Below are 22,359 nucleotides of genomic sequence, written 5' to 3' on the forward strand. Positions count from 1 at the left end.
TGGATGTATTAGAATACAGGAAAGAAAAGAAATATTCTAAATCAGTGATTCACAATGAAGAGCATTGAAGGCAGGTTATTAATTGGTGGGACAGGGGTGGTGACAAGGAGGATATCCATCAGAATGAGAAAGTTACTAAGGAAAGGGTGTACTCTATGTAGTCAAAGCAAGGTTGTGAGCCACTAGTTTGTGTAAACTCTAAAAACAAACTTTCATTCTCTGATAATATAAAGCAGTGTACACAATTTTTTGTGACCAATATCCCTTCTCCCGATCTTAGTTATTTTTTAAAAGTATCAAAATACACATTGAAAATAATTTTTGTGTTTTATGCTAATGAAATTTTAAAAGATTAAAACTTTACTATTGTGTTTAATTATTTTGGAATAGAATTCCAAATAGAATTTCAAAATAGAAAAATCTAACAAAGAGAATATAATACTGATCAGAGTTTCTTGAGTTTTAGCAAAACATTTTCTAAAGAAGTCGTATTTGTATATTTAATTCAAACTGTGTTTTTATATGCAGTTTTTCTAAATATTCAGTAAATACCTGAACGAGACAGAAACAAAACAAAACCAAAAAGGAAAACCACAAGTTCATATATATACAACATAAACATGTACAACAGGCACTTTCCCTACACATGCACAATTACTATAAAATACAGAAATAAAATCCAGTAACTAAATAGTATACAAAAATGTTGGTAAACTTAAAGTAACATACCTTTCTTTTCCTAGTTCAGGGTCTTTTTCAGTTTGCATCTGTAATGTAATCAACATATTATTAGAGGCTATTCTACTGGATTTAAAATATTTACCCATCAGCGCAATGTTTTTAGTTAAAATCTAAGCTAAAAAAAAAAAAAAAGAACACACCTTAAAAATCTGTAAGAACAGCTAGTTTTCAGTGTCCACACAGCTATCAGTTCTAAATTTTTTTTCTCATTAAAGTCCCCTAAATTAGGTTATACCGAGTAACTGACATTTAGCAATTAATGAGAAAAATAAGTTTCCTTAATGTTGATATAAATGAGAAATTCTTTTAACTGTAAAAGCCTAGAAATACCATCCTTTTGCTTAGAATAAAAGCAATAAACTTGAAATATCAACATCTTTCTTGTGGAATTTAAAAAAAGACTTCTATTTATAAGGGAGACCAGTTGCCTTAAAAAGCTTCCTATTGAAAACATCTGGAAATGCTGGACACAATTTAACAATAATCCTTTTAAATATTTATCTGAGCCCCCAAGAAAGCAATGTTCTGGGACCCAAATATGAAGCCAGAGTTAAAAGTCAGTGCCTATGTACCAAGCACTATCCTAGGCACTTGGGGCACAGCAGAAAACAAAATGGCAAAAATATCTGTCCTTTGGAGCTTATACATAAAATAAGAGGCCTTTTCTGTGAATCATGTGTTCTCTGGGTTAAATTTGTCTTTCTAGAAAAATTCTGTCAGACTAAAAATCGAGAATGGTACTTTAAGAAATTGAATAATATGTCTAGAGAGGATTCCTGGTCTAGGTGTTGAAGTCCCAGAGTAAAGGCTTCCTTTCCTGGCGAATCTGGTGGGAAGTCTAGTCTACATCCTAATAGCCAAAATTAAAGATGATAGTTGATAAGCCCCATTCATAGTGTTTACAAGCAGTTTTCCCATTCAGAAAATAAACCTATTAGAGAAGAAAATCCTGTATGATAGCAGAGGAAATCTGTATCAGAAACCTACAGTATCCAACTTGTTCCTTATTCATAAATGAATGAAAGAAAAACAAATGCACAAGAGTGAACTAGATAAGCATACAAAACTGGCTGAAGGAAGATTTCAGACAACCGAAGAGCTTTTGAAAAACCTCTAAACATCCTCAGAAAAATTCAATAGAATATAACATCTACAAAGTCAGTATCGCATTAATTCCAGAAAAATAGAACATTAAAAAATGAACCAAAGAAATAATAATAAGAGAAAAACTTTCCTCAGGTGAAGGAACACACTAATCTTTTAGATTTTAGAGAAATCACTGAGTACTCTAAGCAGAATGCAAAAAATGAGTCCCAAAACAAGATAAAGCCTTGCTCACTGGACTAGCCATACTGACCCTCCTTGGAAATTCCTGAATCACCAAATATGTCCCTAAAGCCTCTGCCCTTGCTCATCTGTCTAAAAACCTCTTCTTCTTGATAGAATTCTTAGAGCTTGTTCTCTTAACTTCCTTCAGGTCTCTCAAATAACTCTTCCGCAGAGGGGCTAATCACTCTAAGTTTACACATCACCCCCATCTATCACTCTTGCCTTATCTTTTGTTAAAAATAGGATACAAGGTCTTGCTATGTTGCCCAGGCTAGAGGGCAGTGGCTATTCACAGATGCAATCCCACTACTGATCAGCGTGGGAGTTCTGACCTGCTCTGTTTCCAATCTGGGCTGGTTCACCCCTCCTTAGACAACCTGGTAGTCCCCTGCTCCTGGGAGGTCGCCAAACTTAGTGTGGACACCAGATCAGCATAGCACTCCAGTCAGCTTCCCAATTAGCTGGGACTACAGGTGTACCTGGCTCTATCTTTTAATCTTAAAAGCTTTCAAAGAAACAAAACAGGTATGATTAGAATGATCTGTCTACTTAAAAATAATGGTTGCTAAAAACAAAAGAAAAATCATCTGACCACAGAATTCTCCACCTAGACAAACTATCAACGAAGTACATAAGAGCAAAATAAAGTTAATTTCAAATATGCAAGGATTCAGAAAATGTACTGTCCACACATACTTTCTCAGGTAAAAAATTATTTGAGGATATACTCAAGCAAACAGAAAAGCAATCCAAGAAGTGGGAGATACAGAATCCAAGAAACAGTAGAAGTAACTCAAAAAAATCAATGAAAAGAAAACAAAGGTTATTATAATTGGTCTCCAAAGTAAATGGCCATAAATTTAGGAGTCAGAAGAATAGCTCTAAGAAGAGAGTAGATTCTATTCAACAAACAGTAACTATGTTACATACATGATCTGAGTAATACAATGAAGACCATCTTTTTTCCCCTCCCTTTCAACACCAACAAAACTCATACAAACTGTATGAGAAAGCCATAATCTAAACAACCAACCAAACAAAAAAAGAAACAAATATGTAGTACAATTTTGAGAAATGACTGGGATATAAGAAACTAACTTTTTTTTCTTTTTCTTTCTTTTTTGAGGCAGTCTTACTCTGGTCACCTCGGCTAGAGTGCCGTGGCATCAGCCTAGCTCACAGAAAGCTCAAACTCCTAGGCTCAAGTGATCCTCCTGCCTCAGCCTCCAGAGTAGCTGGGACCATAGGGGAGTAGCTGGGACTACAGGTGCTCACCACCACATCCAGCTAATTTTTTTTTGTTTCTGTTTTTAGTTGCCTGGCTAATTTTTTCTATTTTTTGTAGAGATAGGGTCTCACTCTTGCTGAGGCTGGTCTTGAACTCCTGATCTCAAGCAATCCTCCCGCCTTGGCCTCCCAGAGTGCCAGGACTGCAGGCATGAGCCACTGTGCCCGCCTAAGAAACTAACTTTTGAATGTGTAAGTTATGGACACATGTTACCCACTCTCATTACTACTTAATTTTGCACTTAAGTATTTTCATAATCAAGATATCAAAGATGCAGATACTAGTTTTCAGTATTTAGAAGTACTACATGCTTCATATGTAGACTAAATATAGACACAGAAATAAAGGTTATACTATGCCAGGAAGTAACGTTTCAGGTAACAAAAATGGGGGATGTTAGGAGGATAATCTAGAGTTGATAATGAACTCATTTTAAACAGTAGCAAAGTAGACACTGTTAGAACAAAAATGGAGTACAGCTACATTTTTTTCAATGTGCTCTTCAACTTAATAAGCTATAAGAATAAGGCTCTGGGTAGGGCTTGGAAAATAAAGTATCAATTCAGACAGATGTTTTATAAATTTGCACTTGTTTCATTTTCTTTAAGAATTTTGGACTGTATTTCTGGAAGAATTTCTATACAGTGTTTACTGTAATTCTGAGCTTAGTTGAACACAACTAAGTAATAACTTGAAAAATACCAATGATAAATTTTTAAAAATGCAATGTTCTATTGAGAAAAAGCCAAAAACTTTAAACAATTTCCCTAAGATTATCAGGTAAAATAAGCCACTCAAATTTGTGCTTAGGTCAGTACCTGTCATAGTATATTTACTTACAGGTACCCTATTTAATTCAGATTTAGATGACAAAATTTTCTTTTTTCTTCAGCTAGTGCAAGATTTTTGGCAATTTAACAAAAAACATACAGACACCAAATATAAGTCCCTATCATTTCTCTCCTGCTACTGGCATACAATGAAACTAATGGAAAGAGAAAACATTTGAGTCTGAATTTAATTCTTTCACAGGTGGACTATTCATAGCTTTCCTGTATGTATGACTATGAAAGCCAAGAACCTATAAAAATCTTACTTCTTACACAAGAACAGAGTTTATAACAAATACAATTTAAGCAAATAAAAGAATAAACAAATTTCTTTCTAATAGGAGAAAGTCAAAATGGCTTCAAAGTAGCCTCTGAAATTGTTACACATATGGAGTCACTATACACATGTCAATAAGTATCAGAGTGCATATGTTTCATTTTTCAAAATTATCTCAATTTATTTTCATTTAGACAAGTTTATATTGCTCCACAAACCATGAATATTGGAACAGTGATTGCACAACAAACTTTAAACAGAAAGAATATCTAAACACAGAACCAGTTTGACTACTGTCTGAGAATAATTACTGAAATTACCTTTAGAGTACATCTTCTGAGCTTTGGGAGAATGACCTTTATGTTACCTTCATTTCCTAAAAGCAAAAAACTGACACAAAAGAAATCTTACCTTTGATGAGTCTATCTTTGGAGATAACATGCAGGTCAACACATGGTCACCTATGTTCTGTGGATTTTGTTTCAGAAAGCTGTACATTGACTGAGCAGATTCAGGACTATCTAACTGAAGAATCGCCTTTGGAGAAGATAAAAAATTATAAGTAGTTCTTAAAAAAATTAAAAGTAGAATTACCATATAATCCAGCAATTCCACATTTCAATATATGCCCAAAAGGACTGAAAGCAGAGACTCGAACATATATGTATGGTATATGCATATAATACTGTTATTATTCAGCCTTAAAAAGAAAATTCTGACACATGCTACAACATGGATAAACCTAGAAGACATTATGCTAAGTGAAATAAGCCAGTCATGAAAAGGCAAATACAATTCCCTGTGTATGAGGTACCGAGATAGTAGCTGAATTCATAAAAATAGAAGAATGGTGGTTGACAAGTGCTGTGACAGGGGGAAGGGGAAAGAGGGAGTTACTGTTAACGGATAGGAAACTTCCGTTAGAAGAAAAAAGAAAAAAGTTCTGGAAATGGATGATGGTGATGGTTGCACAATGTCAATGTGTTTAATGCCACTGAACTGACACTTAAACATGGTTAAAATGGTTAAGTTTATGTTTATAAATAATAAAATTTGTATACTTCACCACAATAAAATTTTTTTTTGATTTTTAAACAGTTTGAATATACTTTTAGGCTTCAGATATGCAATTACAAAGGTAAAGTTAATCCTTATTTCAAAGTAAACATGAGAAAACAATCCTCAGATGTGGCAGAGACAAGGCAAAATTGAAGAAGATGGTAGGTAATTGTTAAAATAGAGGATTAAAGATATCTACAGCAAAGGTTTAAAATTCCTATATGCCATCTGTGCTCCACCTTCCATCCTATGTCACACTATTTCTAAAGTACCAAACATGTTCTATTTATCAGTTAGAAATATATCAAAGAAATTAATATCTGGTTGCTGGTCAATTACACACTTTTTATTAAGTAAATATTGTCAACTTTGATATGAAATCCCACCTTTCTAGGCAATATACAGCTTTTCAAAATCTAATTTTAATGAACGTATAGCTCAATTACATATTAAATACAGAAGGCATACTACATGCGAAGACATGAACAATTTTTGGTTCCTTTAAAGAAAGAAGTGAAATCATCAAAGTAAGGAATGATTATGTATATACTTTTTTCTATATAAATAAACAAACAGACCTAACTCTATGTGTTTTATGGCTCGAAGGGACTTAAAGAAATACCTGCTAATACCCTTTTCATTTTACAAGTAAGTGTAAACCAACTTAGCCAAGGTCACAAAGGTAACTAAGACTGGAGCCAAATGAACTCAGATCTAAACTTCCCAGTAAGATAATATTCTTTGCACTCTATTACCTTTCTCTGTTGTGTAAATTTTATTTCTCCTAAAAACTAGTTGTTCTGAAGACAGAGGGAGATAATCTCTTCTTTCCTGTCACAGTTCAGGAGAAAATACCCTGGTCTATCACAGTTCTGCTGAGTAGCTAAATAATGTTTGTAGGTGCTTCAGTTCAGAGCTGAATTAACAGTTGCAGACCATAAGCATATAGGGTTCAGTTATATATTCTCTATAGAATATACAGCTAAATTAGAAGGAAACTTGTTACCTTGTTTTTATTATTCATGAATACATGGTGATCCACTTTTCCAAATTGAAGTCCAACACAAAGTACACACTGAAGTCCATCTTCAGGTAAATTATCAAGATGTACAAACCGATTGTAAATTTTATCTATATTTGCCTGTAGTTTTTTTTAAGAGATGACATTGGGGGGGGGGAGAAAAAAGCCCACAACTGAAGTATCAAACTGTAAAGAGCAGATTAACAGTAATTTAATATTACAAAGGCCAGATGATGTCCTCTCCCCAAGAGTAAGAAAATGGGTGAAGATGATGAGATCTTAATTTTAGATATGAGTAATCAGTAAAATGATATACTAAAATGAGAGGTGTAATATTTCTACTATCAACATGTTTATCCAAAACATCCTCAGACAGAGCATTGACCTATAGAGCCACTTAATGTGCACCCCAATGTCTGGAAAAATTTTTTAAACCAGGGACTACCATATCCTTTATTTATTATTTTTACCAACAAGAAAAATCTGACATCTCCACCCACCTCACTACCTTAACATTAGTACTAAGGTTTTCTTTAATTCCTAAAAGGTAAGCAAATAAAACAATCAATGTTTCTATCAATTAAATAAGCATCCAAAAAGCATTTAAATGCAAAACTCACCTCTGGGTCATTTTCTTTAATCAAGGTTGTAAATATAGCTTCCTAAAGAGCCAAAATAGATAAAAATTGAAAGTATAAGCCCTTTCTCATTCATATACTTACTTAGCACAATCTCTATGAAGATGCATTACACAGTATTTCATAAAATGAGGAGACAGCAAAAATTCTGTTCCTTCCAAAAATCTTTCCCCTCTTTCTAAACAAGTTATTGATGCCCCACCCTGCCTGTAGTACAACTTAATTCTTACTATTCCCTCAAGAACATTAAAGACTAGTAAGGCAGTGCCATTTAGGGAAGACACTCAAATTCACACATAAGCAATTTAAACAGGAAAAGAATTCAAATCATAAAAGAAAAATTAAACAAAGTAGGGATGAGGAAGAACAGAGATGCAGGCAAGTAACAAACAGCACAGTATGTACGTACACAGTGATTTGATGCTGTTGAATTATAAAGAAGCCAAGAGTGGCATGAAACAAGAATGTCAAAGCTGGAAGAAGATAACTAATGGAAGGATTTGTGTGCAGGAAACAAACTTGGACTTTATTTCACGGAACTATGGTTTCTAAACTTTTTTTTCTTCAACACTACTGACATGTATAAAACCATGTCACCAACTGTATCAGATTCGAGTGATTCTCAGTGAAAGGCTTTGTCAAATTACATGCATTTCCATCTTCCTCTAGAGATCCTAATATCTCTCCCTCATGCCTCTTAGTCATTGGCAGTAAACATTTATAGGTCACACAAAGACAGTGGATGGTTTTGATTATCAGATAAAGTTGAATCGGAATAGATTTGCATTTAATGTCAGTTTCATGGATTTGTGTAGAAAGGACTTGGAGGAGACAAAACTGAAAGTAGATGGTACAAAGAACTACTCTGATAGTCCAGTAAGAGTCTCTAAGAGATAAAAGCAATCAATGGTGGATGAGATAAAGAGGGAACAAGCTCCACAAAGTTAACACAAAGACCTAGTGAGGAACCAAATGTGAGAAATGAGGAAAAAAATTAAAGATAATCCAGTTTGGATGACAGATAATGGCAGTGAGACAAGAACAGAGAGGAGAAGCCTACTTTCAGACAGTATTCAATCTTTCTTTCATCCCAACACACAAGAGGAAAAGGATTCCCTGTGAATTCTCGAACATGGGATGGGCGATTGTTGGAGGGACAAAAAAAAACTTTCTCAGTATCTGACAGAAAAATGTGACCCAAAGAAGAAAACATAACAGACTACAACAAATCTGATAAAAAATTAAATAAGATCTAGTAAAAATTGTGGTAAGTCTATGATTTACCTCATCTTTTATATTCACGTTTTCAGGAGCCATACTTATTGAGAGTTCATTTCCATCCATCAACATTGGGAAGCAGGTATAAAAGTTTATCATAGAATCTGCAGATTTTCTATTTATTTCTATATATGCCTTTTAAAATAGAAATTATAAGAATGAAAAAGATAAATCTTAAATTATTTTTTCTTGAAAAGAGACTTACAACTTTAGTAAACTACTTCAGTCAAATAAATTGAACAAATTCAATATTTTTAACATAAAAAATGTAGTCCTCAGAAAGGTGAGGTGCACAGACTAAGAACAGTACAACCATAAGCAGGAAACAATGAATAATTGAACTCATAGGGCAATACCAAAGACAGAAACAAGGGACAGTCTAGAAACTAACACTAAGTTTCATCTTATTCACCACCATATCCTTAGTACCTAGCATGTAGTGGACATTGTATTTCTAATGAATATTTTTGAGATGGGGTCTCACCCAGGCTAGGGTACAGTGGCACCATCACAGTTCACTGCTACCTCAAACACCTGGGCTCAAGCAATCCTCCTTCCTTGGCCTCCCAAGTAGGTGGGACTACAGCATATGCCACTACACCCAACTAATTGTTTAATGTTTTGTAGAAATGGGGTCTCCCTATACCACACAGGCTGGTCTCCGACTCCCGGCCTCAAGTTATCTTCCCCTTGGCCTCCCAAAGTACTAGGATTACATGTGTGAACCACCATGTCTAGCCTCTAATGTATATTAATTAATGGATATTTCTTGAGTAAATAAATTTAATGATTAATAAAATATGAGAACTATGAACTAAATAAATGGTAATGATTGCCAAGTTATTTTTCATTTTGCCATTTTCATAGGTATAAAATTATATCTCCGTATATTTTGGTTTTAATTTTCATGCCTGGGTAAGTAAAGAGATTAAACTTTCTGCCATATATTTGATAACTAATGAGACAGAAACCAGTGTTTGTTTATAGTTGTAAGTCTACTTTTAAATGAATTATCTCTATGTTGTTTGTCAATTTATCAAACTTTTAATACATTACAGTATAATGTGGATGTGAATCCTGTTTTCTAGTTTACACAAATATTTTTTAATTTAATTTCCATTCTGCTTTATGTTAATTTTATCTTCATAAATGTTTATTTATATAATGGAATCTGACATTTTTCCATATAATATCTACAAAAGTATTAAATCTCCAAATATTTAATAATTCTTCTCTAATCAAAACTGGGAAAACAATAATCTAGGTTTTTTGAGTCTAGACTTGATACTTGTATTAATTTGAACTGTTTCTAAATATCCCAAATTTCCCCTATTTCAATGTATTGTCACATAAAATAACTCATATTAAAAAATGTATTTCTTTTTATTCTTGTCTTTAAACCCTACAAATAATCTACTTCTAAAAATACAGCTTTACTGAAATATCGCTGTGATATCATGTCATATCATGTTTAAAAGTATACAATGCAATGGTTTTTACTACATTTACAGAGCTGTGCAACCATTCAAACAATCTACTTTCAACATGTCAAACTACATATAACTCACTTGTACTCACTCTCCTCTGTTTTCTCAAGTACGCTGGCTCCGATTACCAAACATATATCCTACTCTACTCACAAAGATCTCTAGTGATTGCCGACTGCTTTCTATCATAAGAACATTACTCCCACCATTCTTATGGTGTCATTTCCATTATTTAAACTCTTTGCTGAAATCTTATCTCCTACAAGATACCTTCCACAAGTTCCTTATTATTAACAATAAGTTTTAATTTGTTGTTTTAAACTTATAAAATACATACTTATCATATACTTATAGAAAACTTAGAACATACAGAAAAACCTAGATTGTTCTAAGTATTGATGACATCATCATTACTCTGAAAACGGTTACTTCCCATTTGAGGACCACTGATAAAAGAGCAGAAAGAATAAGAAATACTAGTAAAACAGTGATCTATGAAATCTTAAGTCATGCAAAAAGCTCTTTATTAAATATATTAAAGATGTAACACATTTTCTTTTTTTTTTGAGACAGAGTCCTCCTCTGTCTCCCAGGCTACAGGGCAGTGGTGTCATCAAAGCTCACTGCAACCTCAAACTCCTGGGCTCAAGTGATTCTCCTGCCTCAGCCTCCTGAGTAGCTGAGACTACAGGCACCCACCACCAGGTCTGGCTGATTTTTAAATTTTCTGCAGAGATGGAGTCTCACTATGTCGCCCAGGCTGTTCTTGAACTCCTGGCCTGAAGCAATCTGTGATTCTCCCGCGTTGGCCAAAAGTGCTGGGATTACAGGCTTGAGCCACTGCACCTAGCCAACATTTTCTATTGAACTGAAATTTTGAGTAAAACTTTTGACACATTAGTAACACATCCCTCCCCATCATTAAACTATGCCTGATTTGAATACTAAAGGATATCTGTTTTATATTTTAAAAATCCCTTAGCTTAAAACAGTTTAATTACTTTGAGATGCTGCTTTTAAACCTTTTATTTCTAGTTTTGTGAATTTAATATTTTTCAAATTGTGCTTGCACAAAATATAAACAGCTATTATCAACTCTTACCTTTTTATGAGATGATAAAATCAAAATATCTTTTAAAGCACCAAATGGCTTTGCTAAATTATAAACTTCTTCTATAGAATATCCTTTATTAGGCAAATTAGAAATAAGTACCACGCACATTTCCTCTGTTTCCTTCAAAACAAATTTAAAAAACTGACATTAAAATTTCTTTAACTGCTTTTGTATTTACTTAAGTTTATACTGCACATCATATGTTATGTTAATACTTAAATTGCATTTAATACTAAGGAAAGTCTGATACTGATAAACTAAGGAGGCTGGTCTGAACCGCAAATTAAAAATGAAACCAAAACGTTTGCAAATCTATACTTGTGAAGTGCACAGAATAATTGCATTTGTACCATCTATCATCTAGTCCAGGTCTATTGGTCTTTTTATCACCCATTTTTTTGTTTGTTTGAGACAGGGTCTTGCTCTATCACCCAGGCTCGAAGAGCAGTGGTGTCATTATAGGTCACAGCAACCTCAAACTCCCGGGCTGGAACAATCCTCCTACCTCAGCCTCCCTTGTAGCTGGGACTAAAGGTGCATTACTACCACGCCCAACTAAATTTTCTATTTTTTGTAGAGATGGGGTCTCACCCTTGCTCAGGCTTTTCTCAAACTCCTGGCCTCAAGCTATCCTCCTGCCTCAGCCTCCCAAAGTGCTAGGATTACAGGCATGAGCAACCACACCCTGCCTCACCCATTGTTTTGAAACACAAGTTCACTTGTCTCTGACTATGACTCTTTCCTTTCATGTTCTGTTGCCATTTCTGTGTCTTGGGATGCTAACATCCCTAAGGTCCAAATCAGTGTGTACCCTTTTATCTTCCTAGATAAGATAATCACTTTTAGGCAATATAAAAACCTCCTACGCCTGTAATCCTAGCACTCCGGGAGGCCAAGGCAGGAGGATTGTTTGAGCTCAGGAGTTTGAGATCAGCCTGAGCAAGAGCCAGACCCCGTCTCTACTAAAAAATAGAAAGAAATGATCTGGACAACTAAAAATATATAGAAAAAATTATCCAGGCATGGTGGCACATGCCTGTAGTCCCAGCTACTCGGGAGGCTGAGGCAGTGGGATTGCTTGAGCCCAGGAGGTTGAGGTTGCTGTGAGCTAGGCTGACGCCACGGCACTCTAGCCAGGGCAACGGAGTGAGACTCCTGTCTCAAAAAAAAAAAAAAAAAAGCTCCTCAAGGATCCTTAGCCCACAACCCCATCCCCAATACCAGTAAGTGCTTTATTTTCTGCCACCCTTTCTCTCTGGACTATTTTATTCTTCAAGATGACTCATCAAATGCCTGTTTTTCCTTTAGTGTATGTTGAGGAAATTCCTAAAGATGTGGTATAGCAAACTTAGCAATTTTTGACTTTTATAAAAGAAAAAATAAGGTAGAAAGCTATAATTTTCATAAACTAGTTGAGAGTGATTTAAACTAGCACATCAAATATGTTCATAAATGGTTCCTTGTAAAGTGCTTTATGTGAATCTAATATACTCAATTGGTGCTTTAAAATACTCTTCCTACAGTAAGACATATTACTTAGTAACTATTTGAAGAATGGATCTACTAGACAGAAATAAACTTATGCTTAGCACCTAAATGAGCTCAAAATCTAAACCAGTAAAATCTAAATTAAGGAGGTTTTAATATATTCAAGTAACAAATATAAACGTAAGAAAACAATATATTAAGTGAACTTTATGTCCTTTAAATAAAACTGCAAACTCCACTCGTTACTCCAAAAATGCAAAGAACAACCGGTATTCTAAATTTTAACATATCTCCCACTTGTCTCGCAGGGGAGAAAAAAAGATCAAAAAATTCTATTGGTTCTAATTTAACAAACTGTTGTCTACCTAAAACCCATAACATGATGTTCTCAGTGAAAAGTAATCCTCAAGAACACATATGTTCATTCATAATCTGCTCCTAAATTTTTGTTGACATACTCTGAAACTCAAGGTTTTTCAACTGAAATCATGTTTAAAAAGTCACAAATGACTGGGATTTTTCACCATGCCAAATACTATAAATTTTTTATCAGGGTTTATTTAAAAAAAAAAAAAAAAACTTATGACAAAATTTCTTAAGCTTTAAAGAAATAAAACATAAAAACTGACCTTGCTTACTGGTTCATTTTCTGTAGCCTCCAAAGCAGCTTAACACAAAATAAAATAAAATCATGCATATATTTTATTGATCAATATCCCACTTTATTCCACAATAGATTAAACAGTAGCTACATGAAAATGTATACAACTGACAAGAGATTACAGAATTAGTAGGAAATAGCTATGAAAGTGATGTTGGCCTTTAAAAAATACATGCAGTTTTATTCTTTCTGAGAGCAAAATTTTAGAATAAGAGATAGGGTGAAGATATGAATAATATTTTTAATTTCACTCTGGTATGACACTGTTATTAAAATAAATATATATGTGTGTGTGAGGTACAAAATTAAGTACCTCTTTTCCTACAATTTTAATTTTCCTTCTACCGTAAACATGAAAGAACAATATAAAATTTCTATTGACCTACCTGAAATAGTTTCTTTTGCACAGTTTTCAGTGGCTTTCACTTCCATACTGGTCTTTATTTCAGAGTCTTCTAAATGAAACAGTCTGCTTTAATAGTCTAATAAAACGCTAATATAATTCAACTAATAAATCTAAATAGAAACTTAAGCTAGTTTATTTTTGTCATTTCAAGTCTCCTTAGCCTGACTTAAGTCAAATCTCATACAAATTTCTCTTTGAGAAGCAAAACACAGTAATCCCTGAGGCTTTTTAAGCAAAATTTCAAAATATACCTTTAATGTACACCAAGAGGATCTAAAGAAAATAAAGCACTGAATGACAGCATTTCAAACTTACCTGGTACAGTCACAGGTTTACTGGAGTCTTTGTTTTTGACATTCCCAGTCTTTTTAGCTTCTAGAGACTTCTTTCCAACAGATTTTACTTTTAAAAGTAGAATTGAACCATTATTCTAAGGGTCTGTTCAATCATTTAACATGTTTCATACTAATGTATCAGTAAATTAGTTTGACTTTATTATAAGAGCAATTCTTTTCCATATATTCATTTTTCTATTTATTTTCAATATCTGTTTACCGATGAGATTAAAAGCAAATTTAAGCTGAGATACAATTTTCTGGTGTTGGCCTTAACTGAGCCACAAGTTTAACATTCATGTGGCAGAAGCACATCATAACACAAAATAATATTTTGTAATTTCTGCAAAGGTTTTTTAAAATTAGTCTATCAGAAAAGTAATACTAAAAAGATCATGCTAACTTCAACATGCTACATTTATTCCAGATAGTGCTCCATTTCTTTATGAATAAAATGCATTCTCCTAACATGGAAAGAAGTAATCTTTTTAAAAAGTAACAAACATCAGAGGAACTGTACAAGCCAGGCAAGGTAACATAAAGTGACAGCTCTAAAAAAAAAGAGGGAAATAAAGAATAAACCATTCATAGGGGAGAAATGACAAGAGTAGCCTATGATTAAAAAGCTGTCAAATGTACGGTTAAATAGCTGTATATTTATATTATACGGCTGTGATTATATATGTGCACAAAAATGTCTCTGCAATGCTAGAGTACTGACAAATAAAATTCTTATATGGATCAGGTTTTAAATATCAAAGAAGTATCTACTAAACTCTTCAAGATGTTATTAGATGCTAAAAATTATGAATTGCTTTTGATGTTATATTTATTATATTCTTTAAGGCAGAATTAAGAATGAACTTAAAATCTCTCCACCCCAATAGTCTTACCTGTTTTGATTGAAGCTTTATTACCTTTAGCAGCTATGGTTACCACAGATTTTACAGAACTCGCTGATTTCCCTAGATCAGAAAAACTGCAGTCAAAACTGGTTTATTTAGCTAGTACCAACAATCCTCAAAAAACCTCACAGAGAAAGAATATAAGAACAACAGACTATATTTTATTCAAAATATAAATTGCTATCATCTTTGGGAGAACAGGCCACTTTCTAAACCTAGCAATGATGGTTAATTTTTCTTTTTTTTTTTTTTTTTTTAGAGTCTCACTGTGTTGCCTGCACTAGAGTGCCGTGTCGTCAGCCTAGCTCACAGCAACCTCAAACTCCTGGGCTCAAGGGATCCTACTGCCTCAGCCTCCCAGGTAGCTGGGACTACAGGCACGCGCCACCGTGCCCAGCTAATTTTTTCTATTTTTTTAGTTGTTTGGTTAATTTCTTTCTATTTATAGTAGAGACAGGGTCTCGCTCTTGCTCAGGCTGGTCTCGAACTCCTGAGCTCAAGCAATCCTCCTGCCTCTGCCTCCCAGAGTGCTAGGATTACAGGCGTGAGCCACCACGCCCAGCCATAATTTCTTTAGGTTATCACTGAAATAACTCACCTTCCTGTTGGGGTACAGGCCGAAAATCCCTAATCCAAAAATCTGAAATTCAAAATCCTCCAAAATCTGAAACTTTTTAAGTCCCTACATGATGCCACAAATGGAAAATTCCACACATAACTACTTAACACAAACTTTGTTTCATGCACAAAATTATTTAAAATATAAAATTACCTTCAGGCTATGTGTATAAGGTGTATATGAAAAATAAATGAATGTCATGTTTAGAGTTCAAGCATCTCATTATGCATATGCAAATATTCCAAAATCTGAAATCCAAAATACTTCTAGTCCCAAGCATTCTGAATAGGGAAATTCAACTTATACTTAAAACAGCATTCGAGCAAGTTAAATAAATCTCTAGATGTGCGGATCAAATAGAAGCAAAACTAATTCCAAGGACATAAAAACAATCCCATGCTATCAACAATTCCCAAAGCAGTTTAAACCTAGAGCCTCCCAACCCCATGCTTCCTTGGCTCCCCATTGCCTGAAAAGCATTCAAGAACACCTATATCATGGTCAGGTCACATAAAGATTGCTTTGATCTGTTCCTAATTACACAGGACTATTTAAATTGTCCTGCCCATTCTTTGTACCTAGACATTTATTACTATTGCTTTATTTTTCCAAGATGATGCTATTTATAAAGATTATGATGAAAAAAGTGTTGCAGAGAGGATCACCGGAAGAAAGTCAAAACCCTTTCCATTCAGACAGTAACAGGAGATTTAGCTCTGAAAATTAGGATTTATAACAACTAAGGTGAAGGACCTAAGTTGAATTCCAAGTTAAATCAAAAAGCCTGGGGGCATTACTGATTTCTGTGCACATTTCCCAATATGCAAATAAAGGTGGTGACTGCCACAACAACCTAACAGGAACCTTCTGAGAATATAATTATACTTTGGAAATTACGTAACACCAAAAAAAAAAAAAAAAACCCAAGAATCACTGAAAAAAAAAACAACTGAAAGAGTTTACAAAATCCACCCTTCATATTCAAGACAGACCATAATCTTTGTTTAAAAAGAGCAATACCAATCCTCATAGCTCGTCACCAAACAAGTCAATTCTCAGCCATTCGAGAGTTTTGCCACACTGCAGTAAACTAAGCTTCAGTGAGCCCTTAAGGTATTTCTTTCAGAATCCCCAATTTATTATCACAAGTCAATTCACTTTACTACTTCTGTCTGGGTATATAATAACTTAATAACCAGCATTAATTTCCAACAGTAAAGGTGTGGCTAACAGCTTTAGTATCCAGATCACCAAATTTCCTTACTCCTATACACTTACTATCAAAGTCGTATCAAAATGTTTGCTAAAGAAATGTAGCCTCAAAACAAGTTTTCTAGCCATGACCCCATGACCCATGACCCCCTCAGACAACTGACAACTTCTGTGAAACTACTGTATGAAAATTCCGGAGCTGCCACTAACCATGGTATCTGCCAACTCAAGGCTGCCTCCTTTCCTTTTTAACGTTATAGGGAAGACAGTTTAAAAGACTGATCCCCATCCATTTAAAGAGATGACTCTGAATTAACCAGCATTTAGTAGAAACGGTAGGAAAAGTAGAAAGGAGGAATATGTCAGGGGAAAGTGAAAGAAATTAATTATTTAAAAACCCACTAAAGTCCACAATAACTGCTATGGGAACATGTCTGTTATCTGGACTATTATGTAGAAGAAAGTAAACAGAGAGAAGACCTCAATAAAAAAGGAGGGAAATATCTCTGATATTCATTGTGAGAAATACTTTCTCGAGTTAAATTATCTTATTTAGATAATTACTGTAAGATCATAAGCTACTAAATCTCATTTCTCGAAACTGCTAGATGACTACTAATCTCAAAGATTAGTATATATTCAATGCAGACTATGTCACATGAAATCCAAGACTACTGCTATATACTTCTCAAATAATTTAAACTTAACTAATATGTCTAAAATCCTAATCAAAACCATACCTGCAGATTTGTTTACTTTGGCTGCAGATGTCTTGGCTTGTCCAGTTTTGGCTAAAACAACAAGAAAAATATTTCAATGTTACATTATAAATAATAACGCTTAGATTTACTTAAGAGCTAACCTGGTAATAATTTTCAAAGAACCCTGCAAGAAACACCCCTATACTCATCTTTCTATGTCCATGGAATTATTACTGGGGCAAACAAATTCTTGGACATGGACTTGAGGTGTCTAAAGGCACATAGATTTAAATTTTAACAATAAACATTAAACTGTCCTACAGAAAGAATGTATCAATTGCTTTCCCTATCAATAGTATATGATAGTGGGGCTTCCCCATTTCCACACAAGCATAGTTAGAAGCCTAACTTGGTAAGAGAAATTATCAATGTGAGATAGAAACTGGTATGATCACATTTTTGTTTAATTTTAAGTAAAGTTGTATCAATCTTTGTATGTTTAAAGGTAATCTCTATTTCTCTGTAATGTGCCTCTTTATACTATTTTCCAATTTATCTTTTGGGTTGTTGAGGCTTTTGTTATTTATCAGAGCTCTTTACATACTAAGAAAATTAGTCTATATCACATAGGTTAACAATTTTTTAAAAAGCTATGCAAAATACTTATATAAAAATACTTTTTATGTAGTCAGATTTCTTCCTGATGGGGAAGGACTTCTCATCCTACAATTAAAAAAAAAATTCTCTACATTTTAAAAATACTATTACCATCTCATGTATCACATTAAATCATTGATCCAACTACAATTTATTTTTACATAAGCGCTTTACTTTTATCAAAAGTGAAAAAGTGGCTTGTCGATTTAATGAATAATTGATCTTTTCCTCACTAATGTGAAATGCTGATATTCATACTACTGATGATATATGCATTACATACATGATTACATACATACTACTGATGTTCCATATGCTTTAGGCAATAGCTCTGTACTCTATTCTGTCCTACTGACCTTTTGTCTATTTATATAACTAGATGAAACTATTCTAAATCTTTTAACTTTGTAATATACTTTAATATCTGTTAGGGATAGTCTGTTCTAATTATTCTTCCTTTGAAGAATTTTCTTGTCTATTCTTCTATGTTAATTTTTAATATATAAACTTAGAATCAGCTTACATAGTTTAAAAATTCTTTTTTTTCTCCTAGAATAATACTTACATATTAATTTAAGAAAAAATACATTTTTTAATGGTGATGCTATCCAAAAATATCATTTTCTCACTTAAGCCTTATGTCGTTTAGTAATATTTTGGTTTTCTTTTCATAGCTTATCATTTTCATCATTGTATATGGAATATTTTATTAGATTATGTAAGTAGATATTCTTTATATATAATAAAGCAATTGAACATTGTTTTAGAGAATTAAATAAGATGGCTAATTATATTTAATAGCATTTCATAATTGATTCTCTTGGGTTTTCTGTCATACTAATATCTGCAAATAGTCATGTATCCTATTTTCCAATTTTCATGCCTCTTGACTTATACTGTACTGGCCAATGGCTACTAGTTTTAGAAAAATATCAGTGTTAACTCATACAGATGATAATGAGTATTCCTAGTTTAGTTTCCAACCATAGTGAAAATGCATCTACTGTTTTACTATTAAGCATGTGTTGGCTTTTGACTTAATATATATGTATATATGTATATGTAATATACTTAATATATATGTATATGTATATGTAATATATATGTATGTATGTGTATGCACAAATAAAAACATATATACACAAATACACTATCATATTTAAGGAAGTAGCCGTCTACTTAAAAAAAATTTTTTTTGAATGTTAGAAATGGATGTTGAACTTTGCCAAATATCCTTTTCAGTATTTATGGAAAGGGTATGTTCTCTTTTTAATATGGTAAACTAAACAGATTTCCTCACTTTGAACCATCTTTATAACAGGTTGTTAAGGATGAAATATCCGATTTCCTTAAGTACTAACAGTTGGTATCTCTGACATTTCACTTTGACACTTCTTGTTTTATTTTCATTATGAAAGTACACCCTTAGTACTAGCCAAACACATGGTCTGGCTTGTGATTATCTTTCAATTTTTTTTAAGAGTAATTTTTGTGAAACCACGGATAAGTAAAAATCTCGAGTTATTATCAAATGTGAGTTCCTTCACAGAACCAACGCAGCACAGACAGCTCGAAATATCAACTAAGTGTTTGGGAAGGATGTGGCTAACAAACGGACAGTAATGCTTTGATGGTTTCCGAAGTTCCATTTTGGTGATTTTAATCTTGAAAATGAGCCAAGTGGGCAACCTGAGACCAAGGTGGATAATGATGAGCTGAAAGCTTTAGTGGAAGTGAATCCATATCAACCTACATGTGAATTAGCAGCAAGGTTTGACATTACTATTCCAACAATATTGTTCCACTTGAAACAAATCAGCAAGGTAAAGCAGCTGGATAGATGGGTTCCACATGAATTAAATGAGTGTCAGAAGAGAAACTGTCTCGAAGTTTGCCTTTCTTTGCTGTCACGACATAAAGGCGAACCATTTCTACACCATATTGTTACATGTGATGAAAAATGGATTACTTTTGACAATCTCAAGTGTTCAGCACAATGGTTAGACAAAGATGAAGTACTGAAATACAATCCAGAACTGAATATTCACCCAGAAAAACTAATGGTCTGTTTGGTGGTCCAGCGCTGGTATTATCCACTCCAGCTTTATGAAACCTGGTCAACCGATTACAGCAGATGTCTACTGCAACCAATTGGACAAAATGATGAGTATGCCTGCGATTAAGGAGCCAAGATTGGTCAACAGAGACAGGCCAATCCTCTTGCAAAACAATGTTCAACCATATATCACACAAACAACACTGCTCAAACTACAGAAGCTGGACTTGGAGTATCTCTGTCATCCACCACGTTCAGCAGACCTGAGTCAACTGACTACCACTTCTTCCAGGCTTTAGACAACTTCTTTCTTGCAAGGAAAAATATTCAATTCTCAATAAGCTGTGGAAAATGACGTTCATGATTTCATCGCCACTTATTCTAGAGGCTTCTTGGCTGCTGCCATAAACAAGCTATTGTTAAGATCACAAAATAGTGTTGATGGTTTAGGTACATGCTTTGATTAACTGTACTGCTTTTTGTTTGAGAGATAATAAACTAAACGGTTGACTCGAAATCGGACATTTCATATTTGATGACCTAATACTTTCAATATGACTCTTTCCTGTGCAGTCCATTATTTGCTTAAAGTGCTCTCAGACACTTACGTTAAAATTTTACTTTAAAATGTAACATCAATATTCCTAAGTTAAATTGTTCTGTATATAATTTACTGTGAAAGATTTGTCAGTATTTAAAAAATTTAACTTTTAATTTTGAGATAATTTTGAACTCACATGGAGTTGAAAGAAGTAATAGGGAGGGATCCCATATACTCTTCACCCAGTTTCCCAATAGTAACATTTTGCACAACTATAGTACAATATCACAAACAGAAAACTGACATTGAACAATCTACCGACATCTAAATTTCACTATGTTTAGATGCAACCATCAATGTGTACTTAGTTCTATGAAACTTCGTCATTCACGCAGCTTAGTGTGACTGACTACCACCAGTCATGATACAGGATAGTTTTTTTCATTTCTTTTTTTTAAGGAAAGTGTGAAATGAAGTTTATTGAGGAAGAGCAAGATACAGGTTTACAGAGCAAGAGCAAGATATATTTGCCACAAACAATGAATGGGCCCCTGTCATAACAGAAAGGTCCAGGATAGTTTTTTCATAAATATCTCTTCTAAAACTCATTTATATCAACAGTCACTCCCCCTCCCTTCTCCCAACTCCTGACAACCACTAATCTGTTCTCTAACTCTATAATTTACTTATTTCGAGAATGTGATATAAATGATATAGTATCAATTTTTTTGTGATTGATTTCACTCAGCATAATTCCTCTGCAATCCATCTAAGTCACTGCATCTATCAATAGTTTGTTTAGTTTGTTCCATTTCATTGCTGAATAATATTCCATGCTATGACTATATCACAGTTTGTTTATCAACTGAAGAAGATTTGGGTTGTTCCCAGTTTTGGGCTACTATGAATAAAGTAGCTTTAAATATTCATATACAGGTTTTTGCATGATTGTAAGTTTTCACTTTTCTGGGATAAATGCCCAAGATGCAAGTGCTAGGTCATGTAAGCACATGTTTAAGAAACAAACATACTCTTTTCCAGAGTAGCTGTACCATTTTGCATTGCCACGAGCAATGTATGAGCTTCTCTACATCCTCCCCAGCATTTGGTGCTATCATTATTTCTTATTTAGCCATTCTGGTATGTGTGTAGTGTCTCTGTCACTGTTTGATGTCTGTATTAGCCTGTTTTTTTCTTGTTTCCCCTCTCCCCATTCCCTTTTTTAAAGAAAGCTGTCATTTCCTCTGAATGCTATGGAATAGTTGTAATAGAACTGGAGTTACTGCTTCCTTAAAGGTTTAGTAGAACTCACATGTGGGAACTGCTTGAGCAGTGTGCTTTTAGTGAGGAAATAATCGACTTAAACAAACAAAAAGCAATCTCTGGATGGTACAGATCACTTTAACATTTTCTGAAATATTCAAACTTTTAACAATTAACATTTATCACTTTTATAATTAGACTTAAAGTCATTTTCCACTGGGAATTGAAAAGGTAAAAAAAAAAAAAGACTTTTTTCTTTTTTAAAAAGAAGCCACAAAAACTAATTCATTCAATCAAGGGTAACCAGAAAATTTTGTGCAATATGTATTTTTACATGGATTCAATTACAGAGTTAATATAAACTTGGTTTGAATATCCCTATACTCTTCTTTCTGCAAATATTCATTCATAAACCCTTATACTACACAAGATATTAAAAGATGGAAAAACAGA

At 33.7% G+C, this 22,359-nt stretch overlaps 1 protein-coding gene across 4 annotated transcripts in view; it reads right to left on the bottom strand.

Moving 5' to 3' along the window:
* The window catches only part of ZNF638 (zinc finger protein 638), an 83,608-nt gene that overhangs the window by 15,249 nt on the left and 46,000 nt on the right, over positions 1-22,359 (bottom strand). For all 4 annotated transcript variants that reach the window (XM_012646496.1, XM_012646498.1, XM_012646497.1 and 1 more), the window contains 11 exons: positions 17,429-17,479; positions 14,846-14,917; positions 13,933-14,019; positions 13,598-13,666; positions 13,180-13,217; positions 11,051-11,182; positions 8,468-8,596; positions 7,166-7,207; positions 6,531-6,665; positions 4,877-5,002; positions 730-767 (listed from right to left, as the gene is read on the bottom strand). In XM_012646496.1, coding sequence (XP_012501950.1) covers positions 730-767; positions 4,877-5,002; positions 6,531-6,665; positions 7,166-7,207; positions 8,468-8,596; positions 11,051-11,182; positions 13,180-13,217; positions 13,598-13,666; positions 13,933-14,019; positions 14,846-14,917; positions 17,429-17,479 — 919 coding nt within the window. The remainder of the gene's footprint in view (positions 1-729; positions 768-4,876; positions 5,003-6,530; positions 6,666-7,165; positions 7,208-8,467; positions 8,597-11,050; positions 11,183-13,179; positions 13,218-13,597; positions 13,667-13,932; positions 14,020-14,845; positions 14,918-17,428; positions 17,480-22,359) is intronic.

The sequence above is a fragment of the Propithecus coquereli genome, unplaced genomic scaffold (assembly GCF_000956105.1).
Source record: "Propithecus coquereli isolate 6110/MARCELLA unplaced genomic scaffold, Pcoq_1.0 Scaffold243, whole genome shotgun sequence".
In the NCBI taxonomy this organism is placed as follows: domain Eukaryota; kingdom Metazoa; phylum Chordata; class Mammalia; order Primates; family Indriidae; genus Propithecus; species Propithecus coquereli.